The sequence below is a fragment of the Mesoplodon mirus genome, assembly GCF_964341445.2.
Source record: "Mesoplodon mirus genome assembly, chromosome: 10".
Taxonomy (NCBI): Eukaryota; Metazoa; Chordata; class Mammalia; order Artiodactyla; family Ziphiidae; genus Mesoplodon; species Mesoplodon mirus.
The window spans coordinates 25,380,329-25,395,620 of record NC_138986.1 but is presented as its reverse complement, the minus strand read 5'-3'; the positions used below and the strand labels follow the sequence as shown (position 1 = coordinate 25,395,620).

At 42.0% G+C, this 15,292-nt stretch overlaps 1 protein-coding gene across 5 annotated transcripts in view; it reads right to left on the bottom strand.

The window, feature by feature from the left end:
• Positions 1-15,292, bottom strand: part of NHSL1 (NHS like 1) — a 249,052-nt gene that overhangs the window by 128,337 nt on the left and 105,423 nt on the right. For 2 of the 5 annotated variants that reach the window (XM_082633919.1, XM_082633913.1), the window contains exon 1: positions 9,051-9,784. The exons of the other annotated variants lie outside the window; for them this stretch is intronic. In XM_082633919.1, coding sequence (XP_082490045.1) covers positions 9,051-9,252 — 202 coding nt within the window. In that variant the 5' untranslated portion in view covers positions 9,253-9,784. Of the gene's footprint in view, positions 1-9,050; positions 9,785-15,292 lie in introns of those variants that run through there. 5 annotated transcript variants of the gene reach the window in all.

The following is a 15,292-nucleotide window of genomic DNA, read 5'->3' as shown; positions in this document are numbered from 1 at the left end:
ATCTATTCAATAAACAAGCTGTACCTGCTACCGATATGTATGATGAATAGGTAATATCCTATTTTACAGAAATGAAAACTAGAGCTTAAACAGATCATGTGATTTGTTTCAGGTCACACAATTAGCGAGTGACAGAAGCAAAACATCCAGATTTCCTGACCTAGTGGTCTTTGCATCATTCATTCTATTCCCATGAAAATTTACTGAACACTTACTAGGGGCCAGGCCTGGGGAAACACTGGTTGTCAAAACAAACACAAAAAATCACTCGTCTTAGAGGTTAAATTCTAGTTTGAGGAGACAGGCAGTACTGAAAATAAATACGAAAAGTATATAGTATATTAGATGGTGGAAAGCGCTTCAGAGTAAAACGGAGATATGGATAGAAGGGTCAGGATGAAGATGTGGCCATTTTATTATTATTATTTTTTCTGCAGGTGGAAATCCACCTGGAACTTTATTAAGGTCTCAAGCTACTTGTGTATATGCTTTTTAAATCTTTGTTTCCCGTCATTTCTTTCTCTTAGATATTTGTTTTATAAGGAAACATTTTGTGTTTTCTTAGTCTGATAAATATTTATTGACCATCTAATATATTCTGTTCTAAGCACTGTAAAATGTCCAGGTAGCACAAAGGCAAAAAAGGCAAACTATCTTCCCTTAGAGTTTCAGAGTTCAATGGGGGACACTAACATTGATATGACCATGTGATAAGAGATGTCAGCAGAAGTTGTGCCAGATGGAGTCATGGCTTACACTACTGTAGGTCTGGGAGAACATATATGTTTATTTGAAAACATAAGTGCTAAGTCTATCATCAAGTGACGGCAGCAAAGACTGCTTAGATCACACATGCCTTTCTATTTGCTGATAAGTAGTGACAAACATTACCTTGGGATAGGAAAATTATTCACATTGGTAAATACTTAAAGCTTGGCTTCACGAAAAGATCAACTTCCTATAGGCAGCTCTGTGTAGGGCCGCTGGCGTTAAGCAACCCCAGAGCAGGTGCACCCAAGTTCAGACTCTGGTGTCCTCGCTTAGACTACATCCCCATCATCCACAAGGCAGGGCACCGAAGGAAAGGAATACAGCTGCAGAGGGCAAGATGCTTCCCTTGGAGTCTAGTCTTATGGTGGGATCAGTGCTACTGAGCCAACCACACTGTTCCACAGGATGGCAGGGGAAATGAGGAGACCAGACATGTGCCAACTCTCTGAAGATGTGGCAATTTTTTTTTTTTTTTTTTTGCGGTACGCGGGCCTCTCACTGTTGTGGCCTCTCCCGTTGCGGAGCACAGGCTCCGGACGCGCAGGCTCAGCGGCCATGGCTCACGGGCCCAGCCGCTCCTTGGCATGTGGGATCTTCCTGGACCGGGGCACGAACCCGTGTGCCCTGCATCGGCAGGCGGACTCTCAACCCTGCGCCACCAGGGAAGCCCCAAGATGTGGCAATTTTAAATAAGATCCCTGATGATTTTTGAGCGAAGACCTGGCAAAAGTGAGAGGGAGAGAGAGAATTGCGTGCACAGCTGGGATTCTAAGCGGAGGGCAAGGTCAAGCTGCACCGCGTGTTCCCACAGCAGCAAGGAGTCTGCTCTGACTTAGTGGAGAGTGAAGGGAAAGCACAGGTGATGAGGTTGGGGAAGCAATGGGGTGAGGGAGGCCGATCACACAGGGCCTCAGAGAACATTGTAAAGACTTTACTAAACCGTCGAGAAGGGTTTTAAGCAGTGAAGTTACACGGCTCGACCTATGTTTGATGTTTTACAGGGTTGCTGAGGCTGCTGTGTTAAGACTGCCTGGCTGGGGGTGAGGGAGAACAAGAGCGAAAGCAGGAAAACCGGTTAAGATAGCGCGGAGCTGCCTCTCCTTATCAGGCATGGCATCGTCCAACCCACACCTCATCCCTCTTCACTAAGTCAACTTTACTCATGGTCAAAACAGCCAGGATCAAACGCTTGTACAAAGTGTTTCATACGTGCACGGTTTGCGTGGAGCAACAGGAAACAGCAGACTTGCCACCAAATTTATGTTCCCACGAACTGCACCCTCTCTTTTGTTACACTCAGAAAAGTCCAGAGTCAGGAGCACTTGTAAGATTATATTCATCAGTATAATGGACAAAGTAAGCAGGCAGTGCTACCTATAACCCACCATGCCGTAAGCAAATTCAGAGAGCGCTGTTTGGCACGTGGGCCTGGGCAAACAGCACTGTTAACAGGTGGGTTTCGTCCACCCAGTCAGCATCCCTTTATTGGGTACTTAGCCTCGGGGATAAGAAAGATAAGGAAGACTTGCTCTCTGTCCTAAAAGAACTCACAGTCTAGCTCAAGCCACAGACGAGTAAACAAATAAGTACCGCCCGGTGTGTGATAGACGCAATTACAAAGGTATGCAGGGGGTCAGGAGTAACACAGAGAAGGGAGAAATCAGCTCTACCCTCTGGGAATCAGGGAGGACTTCACAGTTTTAAAGCAGGAAGTTAACAGGCAGAGGAGGAGACTGGAGCATCCTGACTCGGGGAATGGGAGATGAAAGTTCTGGAGCTGTGAAAGAGCCGTGGGTCTGTTTGCTATTTCTGGAGTTAAACGGGAGAGGGGACAGGGAGGCGTCCGATGGAGGAGGATCTCCTGCTATGTTAAATGATAAGGACTTAATTCCATGCACACTGGGAGTCACAGAAGAATGACCCCATTAGACAATAGTCCCCCTTTATCCACGGGGGATACGTTCCAAGACCCCCAGTGCGTGTCTGAAACCGAGGACAGTACCGAATCCTACGTATGCTGTTTTTTTCCTATACATACCTATGATAAAGTTTAATTGATAAATTAAGCACAATAAGAGATTGGCAGCAATAACCAATAATAAAATAGAACAGTTATGACAATATACTGTAATAAAAGTTATGTGGATATGGTCTCTCTCTCTCTTTCAGAATATCTTACTGTACAAATTTAATGTCTTTTCCATCTTAAGTAAGCACTTATCACACACGGTGGCTGTAACTTTTGCAGTTTGAGGTGCAACAGCAAAACTCGCTGTTTTCTTTTCCCTTCCTCGTAATTTCACAGACAGAAGATTCCTTCTTACCGTAGATCTTAGCAACCTCAGCATATGATTTTTTTTTTTCTATCCTTACATTGAGAAGTTCACCTTTTCACTTAAAGGAAGCACTTTATGGCTTCTCTTTGGCTTATCTGAATTATCAACATCATTATTCTTGCACTTTGGGGCTGTTATTAAGTTTAATGAGGGTGACTAGAACCCAAGCACTGCGATACCAGGATACCACACCAGTCGATCTGATAACAGCTATTAAGTGACTCACGGGCGGGATACCCTAAGCAAAAGGATGATTCACGTCTCTGGCAGGACAGGGCAGGATGTTGGTAGATTTCATCAAGCTATTCAGAATGACGTGCAATTTAAAACTTATGAATTATTCCCGGAATTTTCCTTTAATATTTTCGGATTACAGTTGACCATGGATAACTGAAACCGTAGCAAGTGGAACCATGGATAAGGGGGGACTATGGTATTTGTATTTTAGGAAGATCACTCTGTTTACAATGTAGACTCAAGAATAGCTCAAAGGCGGCAAGAGTGAAGATAACAAGAGTAGAAGACCATTCAGAAGGCCAGGTAAGAGCTGATGAGGGCCTGGACCACAGTAAGGATGGGCAGATGGGTGCAGACACAACAGGCCTTGAGGTAAAACTCATAGGATTGGAGCTACCTGAAGTATTTGATAGGAAATACTGTGGTAAAAACAAAACACACACACACACACACATCATTCAATTTGATAGAAAATGATCGATAAACCCCAAACCCCTGAAATTACATGAAAATATAACACTTTCTATGACTATAATATTGATACATAATTATATAAATATAATATGAATTGTAAGAGACATAAAAATGAACCCTAATTAATGTGCAGCGTCTTTTAAAATTATTTTTAAAATAACTGTTTGAAAAGAACAATTTCGGGCTTCCCTGGTGGCGCAGTGGTTGAGAGTCCGCCTGCCGATGCAGGGGACACGGGTTCGTACCCCGGTCTGGGAAGATCCCACATGCCGCGGAGCGGCTGGGCCCGTGAGCCATGGCCGCGGAGCCTGTGCTCCACAACGGGAGATGCCACAGCAGTGAGAGGCCCGCGTACCTCAAAAAAAAAAAAAAAAAAAAAAAGAAAAGAACAATTTCAAAACCCAGTAAAGACATTTCCATGGAAAAGAACACAGGTTATATTAACTATACATTAATTTGTAAATTAATTAATTAATTGAATTTTTAAAAAGAAAGAAAAAGAACACAGGTTACTCACTTCCAAACCCAAGTTCTGACAATAAGTGACTTCCTTCACTACTCTACGATACTTACAGTAATCTAAATAAGTATCTAAGTCTCAAAACAAACCCACAAACTTTTAAAAACAAGTAAATAAAAGAAGGGTATTAGTTAAAATATCATTTCAATAGAACTTCATCAAGTTAATAACAAACAGGATCATTTTTGCAATAAAGCAAGGCAGCGAGACAACAGAGATTCCCAACTTCAAAAGAAAAAACAATCAAAGGTTAATAAAGGGCAGTCTCGATGAACCAGATTAAAATATTAAGTGGCACTCACTGTCTCTCTCACAGAACCTCAACTTCAGTAGAAAGAAAGAAAACATGACATTCACTGCACTGAGAATATTATTCTTACCTCTTTTTATTAAGACACCAAGATAAACTCCACTGAGCTATTTTTCCAACATACATAGTGACCCTCAGGATAAATATTACTTGTTTAATTTTACTATCAAATCTGGGGTTCTGCTTTGACAATATCTGCTAATATTTTTCAGGTTTTTTTAATGCCACGAAGGAAATGTTCTTAAATCTTATACTGTTAAGGATTTTATGATCAAAAATAAATTACAGGTATTTACGTAGAAACAGGATCTTGACCTTGCTGCTTTTGGTCTGCCATGCCATTTTCCTCCACTGTAGTATCTGGAGTCACTGCTAATCCAATTATGCGCAAGGATTCTGTTTTCTGCAACTATTTTATTAGGGAGGACACTGGGATGAAATTATTTTAAATACAGCCAACTCCTCACAATTGATTATCTAGTGTATGGATTGTTCATTACCCTTGATATCTAGTAAGGTCAGTCTCTGGTCATTTTTGTCGTTCCTGGAAAGGGAGGGAACGGAAATCCAAATGATTCAAATTTTGTAACGTTGTTAATACATATGGCAATGTCCAGAAGAACAGAATGAAAGCATTTTTTAAATTGCAGCCTGGCATGTCAATTACCCAGTCTCTTGACCTGCCAATACCAGGATCATCAATCATGCCTCTGCCCAGCTGAACACGGAACTGGGGCTCCAACAAAACACGCTCTGCTCAATGAGACGATACGCCATTATTATTCCTCCTCTTTTGGTTTTAATTGACAAGTGAGTAAGCAAGACAGGGGAAGCACAGAATAAATACTGCTGGTCATTAGTTTCCCTTGAGAACCTTCCACAGTGCTGGAAACAAAGCAAGAGCTCATTAAATATTGTTGAAATCAATGCACAGCCAGAAGACCATGCAAAACATGGAAATGCTCCATATAAAGTAACTTCTCATCTAAGCCACTCACTTTTCCACAATTATCCTGCACTTTCTCTTTAATTCTCCCTTAAATGCCTTATCTGCTTCTCCACTGAAGTACGAACTCCATGACTTCAGGGCCTGTGTCCTACATTTCTCTGTATCCCACACGTGGTACTCAATGAGAATTCCTCCTAAATACTCTCACAACTCCACGTGAAAAGCAACATATGGTCTCATCTACAACTGACTTCTACTTTTTGACTACACAGGCATCTAGTAAAACAGCTCATGATTCACTCAATGTAACATTCAAAAGGACAGTGATTCACACCCTTGATTTTTATGGCTAATTAAGTCGAAACATCATCTGCTGTTAGAGTGGGTCACATCACACGAAGAATATAAGGACGGGTCACTGCTGTTACTCAATTCATTTTTACCTTCCAGAGTACAAATATGTCCATGCAAGGGAGTTTTGAAAACTTGCCATGTGCTAGAACAAGAGAAAGCACACAGGTCCTTACTTGTGATTGCTCTGGACACATAAATACGTATCTTCTAGTTACTTTTTAGGCTCAGGAATTTTATCCTTAGCTTCTCGAGTATAAGCAGTAACACTGGATTGTAAAGCTATGGGTCTATGTACTGATAGATATCCATACAGGTAACCACTCAAACACTTTAATCTGACGTTACTGATAAGCCATCTAGCATGGAGATTCACTGTAAAAAGAACTTCTAAAACAAAACTTGAAAGAACTGTTTTATAAAACGAACGTGCATCTTATTCAACATACTACCTACACTGACAGCAGGGATTCAGTGGGCTAATCGTGCAAAGCAATGCGACCTGGAGATGTAGGCAGGGAGCAGGGCAAGCACTCCTGCCTTGCAGCAGCTGCTGGTTGGGAGGGAGAAAGCCTGTAGAACCGGACACCTCATCAGACAGAGATCCCTTGAGGGGGGTGCGGCGGGTAGAGGGAAGGACACAGACAGGACCGCTAACACAAGGCTGACTTGTTAAGCTACTTCTTACTTACTTCTGCGCTACTTCTGGCTGTCACTGCCTGACGGCAGTATACGTATGCATGGGAGAAGAAGGGAGAGCAGGCTTTTAGAAACCTGTGTATATCAAACAATGTGAATATAAGGTCAGGGGTTTAGGGAACCGGCTGAAAGGAAAGTGGATGTGGATGCCTGTGGTCTAGGCAGACAGATATAAAAGAAAGATGCTACACAATCCCCATCAGACCAATAGGTCTTCGATGCATATTTACTTGCAAACAAATCCTAATATGGCCATTGGGCATTCTTAGCACTGACTGATAATCCTTGTTAGACTTTTAGCTTATCTGATGCTCAAAAAAAAAAAAAAAAAAAAAGAAAGAAACAAAACTCCAATCCTGTATAACTTTTCTGAAAGATTTTCCCTCTTTTGATCTGTAAGCATAAACAAACTCTGTATTTCTCCAAAGGAAAGAATTATGTGGAATAAAGATCAACTGTTATAATGCCCCTGAGGCAACACGTCCAAGTTGGGAGCCAATTTTCTTTTGCAAGTCAAATATGAAAAAAGAATCTAAGACCACGAATTCTGATCTATAGGCAGCTTTTTAAGGACTTTCCCCTAACCGCACATGTCAAAAGTGATAATATTATCCATGTCCAACTATTTCTAAGAGCCATATAAATGTACACGCCGTATTATGCCACCATTTATCTTCATGAGGCTACTGTATCCCCTATTACTGTAAGGGATAAAGGGCACAATCTTTTGTATTGTTACATAAACAAGTCCTCCCTCTACAAATCGCCCCTGGTCTTTACAATGGCTTCTTTATTTTTTACAAGTCAAGTGTACAGTATTTGCTTCATTTCCCAACTAAAACTAATCCATGCAAATTCACAGTCTCTTTTCCTTTAGCGTTAATTTAGATGGCGCATCTATGATGGAAGTACTAAAGCCGCGTGCTCACATGTACACAATCTTTAACAGAAACTTGACAGCAGTTGATTTAAAACAAAACAAGTCATAAAAAAGCAACCTCTGGCAAAGACCAAAGGAATTAAAACTACACCCTCTCGCGACCACAGCACTACTGTATCCACCCTTTGAACATTACAACCCACCCATTTACCAAAACCACAGCTTATTCCTGATTTAGAAAAGTAAAGTTCGTAGACTTACTAAACTACACAACTCCAGCCAGAAAGCACACATGGCTTTTCTACGCCTGGCAATTATACAGCATCTGAACTAAAAACCTGTGTATTTCGGCTCAGTATCAGCAGACCACTGTGGACCCCCTTCTTGACATAATAAACAACTGACATCTTCAAAGCGCATTAACTAGTCCCTCTTGTGCCACAGTTTAACAGACAAGAGCAAATGGCTTAACCCACATTATCCACGAAGAAGGGTGCGTTTAACTCTCAGTCCATGGAATGTAATTACTGTCCCCATAGGCACATATTTAACTTAGGTCTCTCACGTTTCAGCAGTTTTATTTCCCAAAAGAAGGGGGAGGACAGGTCCCTGAAAGGTTTTAGTGAGGCTTCTCTTGGCTCGGGAAGAATGTGATAAATAGGGAAAATACAAGCATGCGGAATGTCTGGACGAGGTTCCTTTGTAAACCTTAAATAGTGCTCCCCCACTGGGCTGTGACACAGCTCTGAATGGAGAAACCATTTTAGAGCCTAACAATTCAGTCTCTCCAGTAAACATTCTAAAAGGAAGACCTCAGAAATTCTAAATATAAAACAGGGGTGTGTTTAAGAAATATTGAAATATTTCCCTCTTTTCCGCCAGGACTGACATTTTTCTTCACCTTGAAGAAGACAAAACATGCTAAACCTGAGAACAGAGACCAGCAATGGTCTGAAAAGGAACTTGAAAGAAATCCAAAAACTCCTTCTGGCCAGGATATCAAGGGCCAGCACTTCGTGTGTTCATTTTCTCGATGTCACCCCAACACCTGTTTAATTCAAGCGTTTGTGTAATTCATCAGTCTTCTTAAAGAAATAGGCAAAAAGTTTATCCACGATTCCCAAAGTTTTCTCAGTGCGCTGTTTCAGAGAAGAGCTCCATGTCCTAACTTTCAATTGTTGTAAAGAGCAGAATATTCCTCCCAGGGTGTAGTTTACCACTGAACTTTGCACAAGTCACATGAGCGTGTGGATATGATTTTGGGGGGTGGGGGGTGGGGCAGTGCTGAGGACACATAACAGCTATTTTATCCTTCTTAGAAGGACACAATCTCAGGTTGAATCTAACTGAAGGAGCATTTTTATGTTAGACATGCAAACAAATGAGTGACACTGAATTCCAATACAAAAACACACAAAAACTCCTAACGGGGCCAAAAATTGTGAACAGAAATCAGTGATAGAAACAAAGAATTCTAGACAGCAAACTCCTAAAAATGGTTAAATAAAAAAAAGTTAAGTCACCTTTTCTGGGCTGGATTCTGTAGGTCCAGTTTTCATCATCCGCTTCCACCTGCTGCCCACAAACTGAGAGCTCTCCATCACTGCGAAACAGCCTCTTTGTCTGCCTGGGCAAGGAGGAGAAATTTATCCAACTCACGGCACGTGAGAGGGAACCTGGGTTTGACTTGAGTCTGAAGGGACCTGAAGAGCCTTCCTTTTTCATCTTCTTTCACATCAAAATCAACTATAGACAAAGGACAGTCCAGCCAACAAAAAGCTCGTTTTTAAAAATCGTTCCAGGTCCTTTCAATGAAACTGCTCCTTCCTACTTGTTCAGACAATACTGAGAGTCAGGCAGGGCATTCTGCAGAAAGATTGCTTCTATGTCACCCAATTATAAAGAAAATAAAAATGAGAGATTAGGAAACAAAAAAAAAAAAATTTTTTTTTTACCCTAGCCACATTGTGGTACCTGGTCTCTAGACCAGGATTATCCACAGTCCCTACCTCGCCCCCAGAAAATATGAAAATAAAAATAACTAAAAGTATAATTTTAAAAATGAAGCAGGGTGTTCATTTCAGGAACGCTTGTCAGGACTTGGTGAAGAACAGGACCAAGGCACTCCGACTCTTTGGTGTGTACCTAGCATCCCATACTGTAATCCTACTCCTCTCCCAGGCATCTTTCCCCACAAGGGCAGAAAGCCAGCTGTCTGCTGCAGACAGAAGGAACTCCTCAGGCTGGAGAGAAAGATTCAGCATCAACCCAGGCGCCTAGTTTAAAGTTCACCCACACAGGTGACTTGGGAGAAATCAAAGAGTTCAGCTCACTTGCCCTCTTTCCTGTCTGTGAAGCACTCAGGAGCCACAGGACTCCACAAACAATAAAACGGGCTGTGTGGCTACTGCTTGGATTACAGAGTAAGCGCTCCTGTGAAAGGCGATAGGCTTTCCCAACACCGAAGCCACCTCATTGGAGACAAAAAACCCCGCCTCCCTGCTGCAGTCAATACTTCAGAGGCAGCTCAAACTTCTGAACTCCAGCAAAGCTACAGAAACGCATACACACTCCTGGACACTTTTTTTTTTTTAAAGCCAAAACTTAATTAATTATCATCAGACCACACTTCTGGAAGTGGCATTTTGAGAAGGAGCTTTCAAAGATTATGTAGTTATATACACATCCAGCATTCCTAAGTGGATTTAGGAAGGTCATCATCTAAGAAAATGTACTTCCAAAGGGAATAAAACTGACCCAGCTATTATGTCACTCCCAGCTTTCAGCGAAGGTGAAATGCAGCCGTTCTTGCACCTGTCATTGCCTCTCCTGTCTTCCACCAGCAGCCAGAGTCGGGGGGCTGATGAGCCACTTCTGCCTCCCGACCGGCAGCCCCTGGGGGTCATTCCTCTCTGGCTTTGAATGATCATCCTATCACAGAGAACCATAATCTGAGAGCTATGCTAGCAGCTTTTAGCTGTAGGCTCTAGCCCTTTGGAAACCCTTAATCAGGGCATGCAAAATACCTGGAGCCACATGTTGGAATGCCTTTGGGTGCATCATTTCACCCAAGGCCAACATAATTCCATGGTCCTAGGGGTATAAAGAACTTCTGCAACTTTTCATCACAGAGACTTGGGTCAGTATCCTCTCCCCAAGGTGTCATTCAGAGTAAGGGCAAGTAGAGAACTGGGTCCATCTCACCCTCCTGTACTCACTCTCCTGTAATAGCAAATATATTAAAGCTAACAAATTACAATAGAAAATAAACTTTGATTAAAAATAAAAGCAGGATTTTGCATCCTACATCTACAGCAATTCACTGAGGTTGTAAGAAAAAGGCTCTACACGCTTACCAGGACAGCAACGTTTATAGAAGAAAAACACAGAGCAGCTGCCAAGTGTTCCTTGGATGGACAGCTCATATTACCTTGGAAACCACGACAGAGAACAGGTACTAGGACTAAAGGGCAAAGATGCAGAACAGTCCAGGTAGCAAAAACATGGACTCGGTATAAAAGCTCAGTGTACTCAAGAAATCATGTAGTTTAAGCCCCTCAATTTACTGATGGAGAAATTCAGGTGCAGAGAACGTACGTGATTTGATCACTATTATAAGGGCAAAAATGATATAATTACATATAGCATCAATGGCTAACATCAAAGTTCAAATATCCAATATTCCTTCTGAGTCAAAGACTTTGAGAAACTCAAAATATAAAATAAACTTAGAAAAAAAAAGACCCTCGTGCCAGAAAATACAAAACATCCCAAATGCTGCTTACCATTTCAGATGTTCACGGGACCCCCTGACATCCAAGTATGCATTCTTTAAGGATCCATGCATAGACCCCAAACAAGGAACACAGTGGTATCCCCACTGATGTCTACATCCTGCAGTTACAGTTTTAATTTAGAAATATCTAAGCCCTGAAATAAAACTCATGCTGTTCTTTATATTCAGCAAGTGCTTTTTTTGTGTGTGTGTGGTTCGCGGGCCTGTCACTGCTGCGGCCTCTCCCGTTGCGGAGCACAGGCTCCGGACACGCAGGCTCAGCGGCCATGGCTCACGGGCCCAGCCGCCCCGCGGCATGTGGGATCCTCCCGGACCGGGCCACGAACCCGTGTCCCCTGCATCGGCAGGCAGACTCTCAACCACCGCGCCACCAGGGAAGCCCTCAGCAAGTGCTTTTGAACAGTGTCCCCAGACCAGCTTCCTTGGAGTGTGCACACATACACATACAATACCATGGATGAATTGATGTTTTTAGTAACTGGTGTGTTTTCCTCTGGTACCTCCTACACACATGTGAAAAAGAGCTGATGGGAGGGGCTAGAGAGATATTCACTGCCAAGCAATCAAGAAGCAAAATTGGTCCATTCAAGGACTAGACTCTTGACTCTTCCTCAAAGTAAATACACACTTACGCTGGACTTCAAAGAAACTTAATGGATTTCCCATCATTCACAAGACCGATGGATATGTTTGCATATAACCAATTCTCCATCTATCAGCTATTCTGTTTCTGTTATATTGAGCCTTGATGATTAATATCTTCACTTATGTAAAAGAAGGTCAAATAACTTAACTACTTTTACAACTGGACCAGAGTTCCCCTATGACCAAGATAAAATATAATGACTTAAATCAGCTTTGTAGGAAATATTTGTATTTTAACTATCTGTGTTAGATATGTACTCCAATTAGCTTAGAAAAACATAAGTGAACTGCTTAAAAAGCTATTACATTCATTCAACCTATATTTATGCAACAACTATGATGAACCACACACTTTAAGTATCTGGACTATCAATCCTAGGGTCATACAAATCCACCCCTGCCCGCAGCATCGGAACCATGGCTACTGTGTGCCACGCACATCACATATACTATTGCTAATCTTCATCATAACCCCACAGTGGAAAATCCCTACTTTCAGAATATAACCTGTTTCTTCAAATATTAGATTCCACTATAATCTTCAATGTAATAAAACATCATAACTTAACCATTTTTTTCCAAGAAAATCTACAATAGAGTACACTCTTCCCAGACCTCTTAAACAGACATGCAGAACAGATTTTTTTATCCACACTCCTTACTGTGCAGTGCTTTCCCTTCTCTGCCCTCACCGTCAGGCTGTCAAAATGAAACTTCTGTTGTCATCATACGTGCCAATAACTGCTCCCTTCCTACCGTTTTGCCCCTGCTGAGCTTCAGGCAACAGGAAATCAGATAAATAATCTTGCTTCAATTATATGCTTCATGGGAGTCATGAGCACTCACGGAGTGAAATACAGAGCTTTAGTGGAAGGAAAGGCTTTGTTACAGTTGCCTCGGGGCCAGCACCCTTGTCCTTTCACTTGCGAGATGGAAGCCCAAGGGTTGAAGTGGCTGGAGGAGCAGCCTCTAGATAACGACCCCCAGGTGGACCAAAACCAGGTTTATGATGTATTGCCTCTTTTATGTTAAGTTCTTAGCACTTGAGGGTGGTGAGGAATTTACCCAACACTACTGACAAAAAGACAAGAAATTATTATTTCAGGAATGATTTAAGTAATACATTAAAGAAAAATTAACTATAAAAACTGGGATGCACCAGAATATATTACTAAGGGAAGTTCTAGAATCATCTTCTTTGGGAATTCCTGAGTCAAATACCCATTAATTTGGAAAGATTTATTTATATTTCCACCAAGAGTCAAAGGGATAGATTGAATACATTTGGAAAGTCCTTGCCAAAAGACACAGTATTTCATGTTTCGATAGATACTGACATCCTTAAAGATGAGTTAAGCTCAAGTGAAAGTTTTTGATTTAATAAAAATTGTTAAACATGACAGGAGATAGGATTAGACAAATCTCTCAACTCAATCAGGCATGTAATTGCTGCCCTTGCCATCTGTGTAAAATGCCAGCCAAGAGTAGGAACTAATTTCAAGTGCCATCAGGTTTTTGGCCTCAAAGGCCACAAAAGAGCATTATAACTTTTAATTTCCATGTGTACCTTTTCTGCCCTGACCCTCTGTTACAGAGTCTAAGCTCACACTGCTAGCCACACAACAGGCCAATAATCAAGAGATAAATTGCTGGGGCAAAGGATACAGACTTTATTTGGGAAGCCGGCAACCAAACAGAAAAGATGGTGGACTTGTGCCCCAAGGAACCATCTTGCCTGAGGGAGAATTCAGGCTCCTTTTATACTAAAAGGGGAGGGAGTAAAGTCAAACACTTCCTGGTTCCCATCAGCCTCCAGAGGGGATGTGTTAATTTCATCCTCCCTGCAGTCATTCACAGGTGGGCCTGGTCAGGATGTTTCCTGTGAGCTAAACAAAGGTATTTTAGCTTAATGCTCATTACCTGGGAAGCAGGGTTCCCAGAGATGGGCCATTATGTGTAATTTAAGCTTATAGGCAACATCCCTTTAGTGATTAACTTGTAATAGAAAAAAAAGGTTTTTCTTCATTATTACACCTCTCCCTCGAACCTGGAAAGGAAGAATAGGAGAGGCAGAACCCTGATGTCAGAAACCAGTGGAGAACAGCGCTGTATGGTCAGAGTTGGTAGCGTTGCTGGCTTGGCTGGAATGGGGCGCACAGAGACAAGGGTGAAAAAAACATATACCGCAGCAAGGAGAGTCACTCTGAACTGTGTCTTGTTCTAAAGCAGCCCTGACTGGGTAGAAGCAGTGAAGTGTGTACCCTTATCAGATTACCCCATGAGTCACAGAGCCCGTCAGCTTCTAGGACAGGGTGCAGTAGTTTTTCCAACTGTCATCTCTTGTAAATAATTGAAGAGCAGATTCAAATGCAAACTTTCTATGAGGTAATTTGTTCACAGGAATAATGAAAGCTTATCTCAACATCTAGAAGTCAACAGTTCGAGCCAGACATTTATAACCCATACTGCCCCCAGGGCCACAGCAAGCCAACTCCTACAGTACACTAAATCCTCCTTCCTCATCCAACTCCCACCCCCTGCCGAATTAAGCACCTGATTCACTCAAGAAGGAAGTCAGAGAAGATGAAACATTGCCAATTAACTATTCAGAGAGAGGTCTATTTTTAGGGTTCTCCTCACCTGCCACGGCTTCCATACTTAAAAGAAAAAAAAAGCACTGCCTTTACGTTGAGCTCTAGCTTTGAAAGTCAGAATAGGTCCCTTTCAATGGAATTAATAGTGTTTCCCTCAGCTGGAAAGATTAAATGCAAACACTTGTATTTATGTATCACCACAAGCCTAAATCCCACCTTTCAGTGTCTTCAGGTCTGAAAAGGACTCCTGAACAGTTCTGACACGGAGCCTTAGTGACACTGTTCCCCCAGGATCACTTGATACAGGAGCAATATGGCAGCACATTACTGCTCTCAACCCCCGGGGATGGGGCGTGCTGCAAGGGGGTAAGGCCTGTTCCTGGTCAGAAGCTGTCACTGATGGATACTGTCACTGATGTGTACTGTGCACTGCTAGGGGCTTGCCAAGAATGCAAACTCTGCCCCAACCTTGACCAAGAAAATGTCCCCATCCAAGAAGTTCATACAAGAAGCTCCCCTAAAACTGAGCATTCACTTTTAAGTTCAAGGATGAACCTACTCTGAAACTGAAATAAAACTCCAAATAAAAAAATTTTTAATCATAATCTCCTTTGTACTTCATCCCTCTCCAGATCCTTGTAATTATTATTTTTTCTATTTACTCAACCAGTTCTTCACAAGCTTGTCTTGCACATAAATCACTGGAAATCTTATTAAAACACAGAGTCTG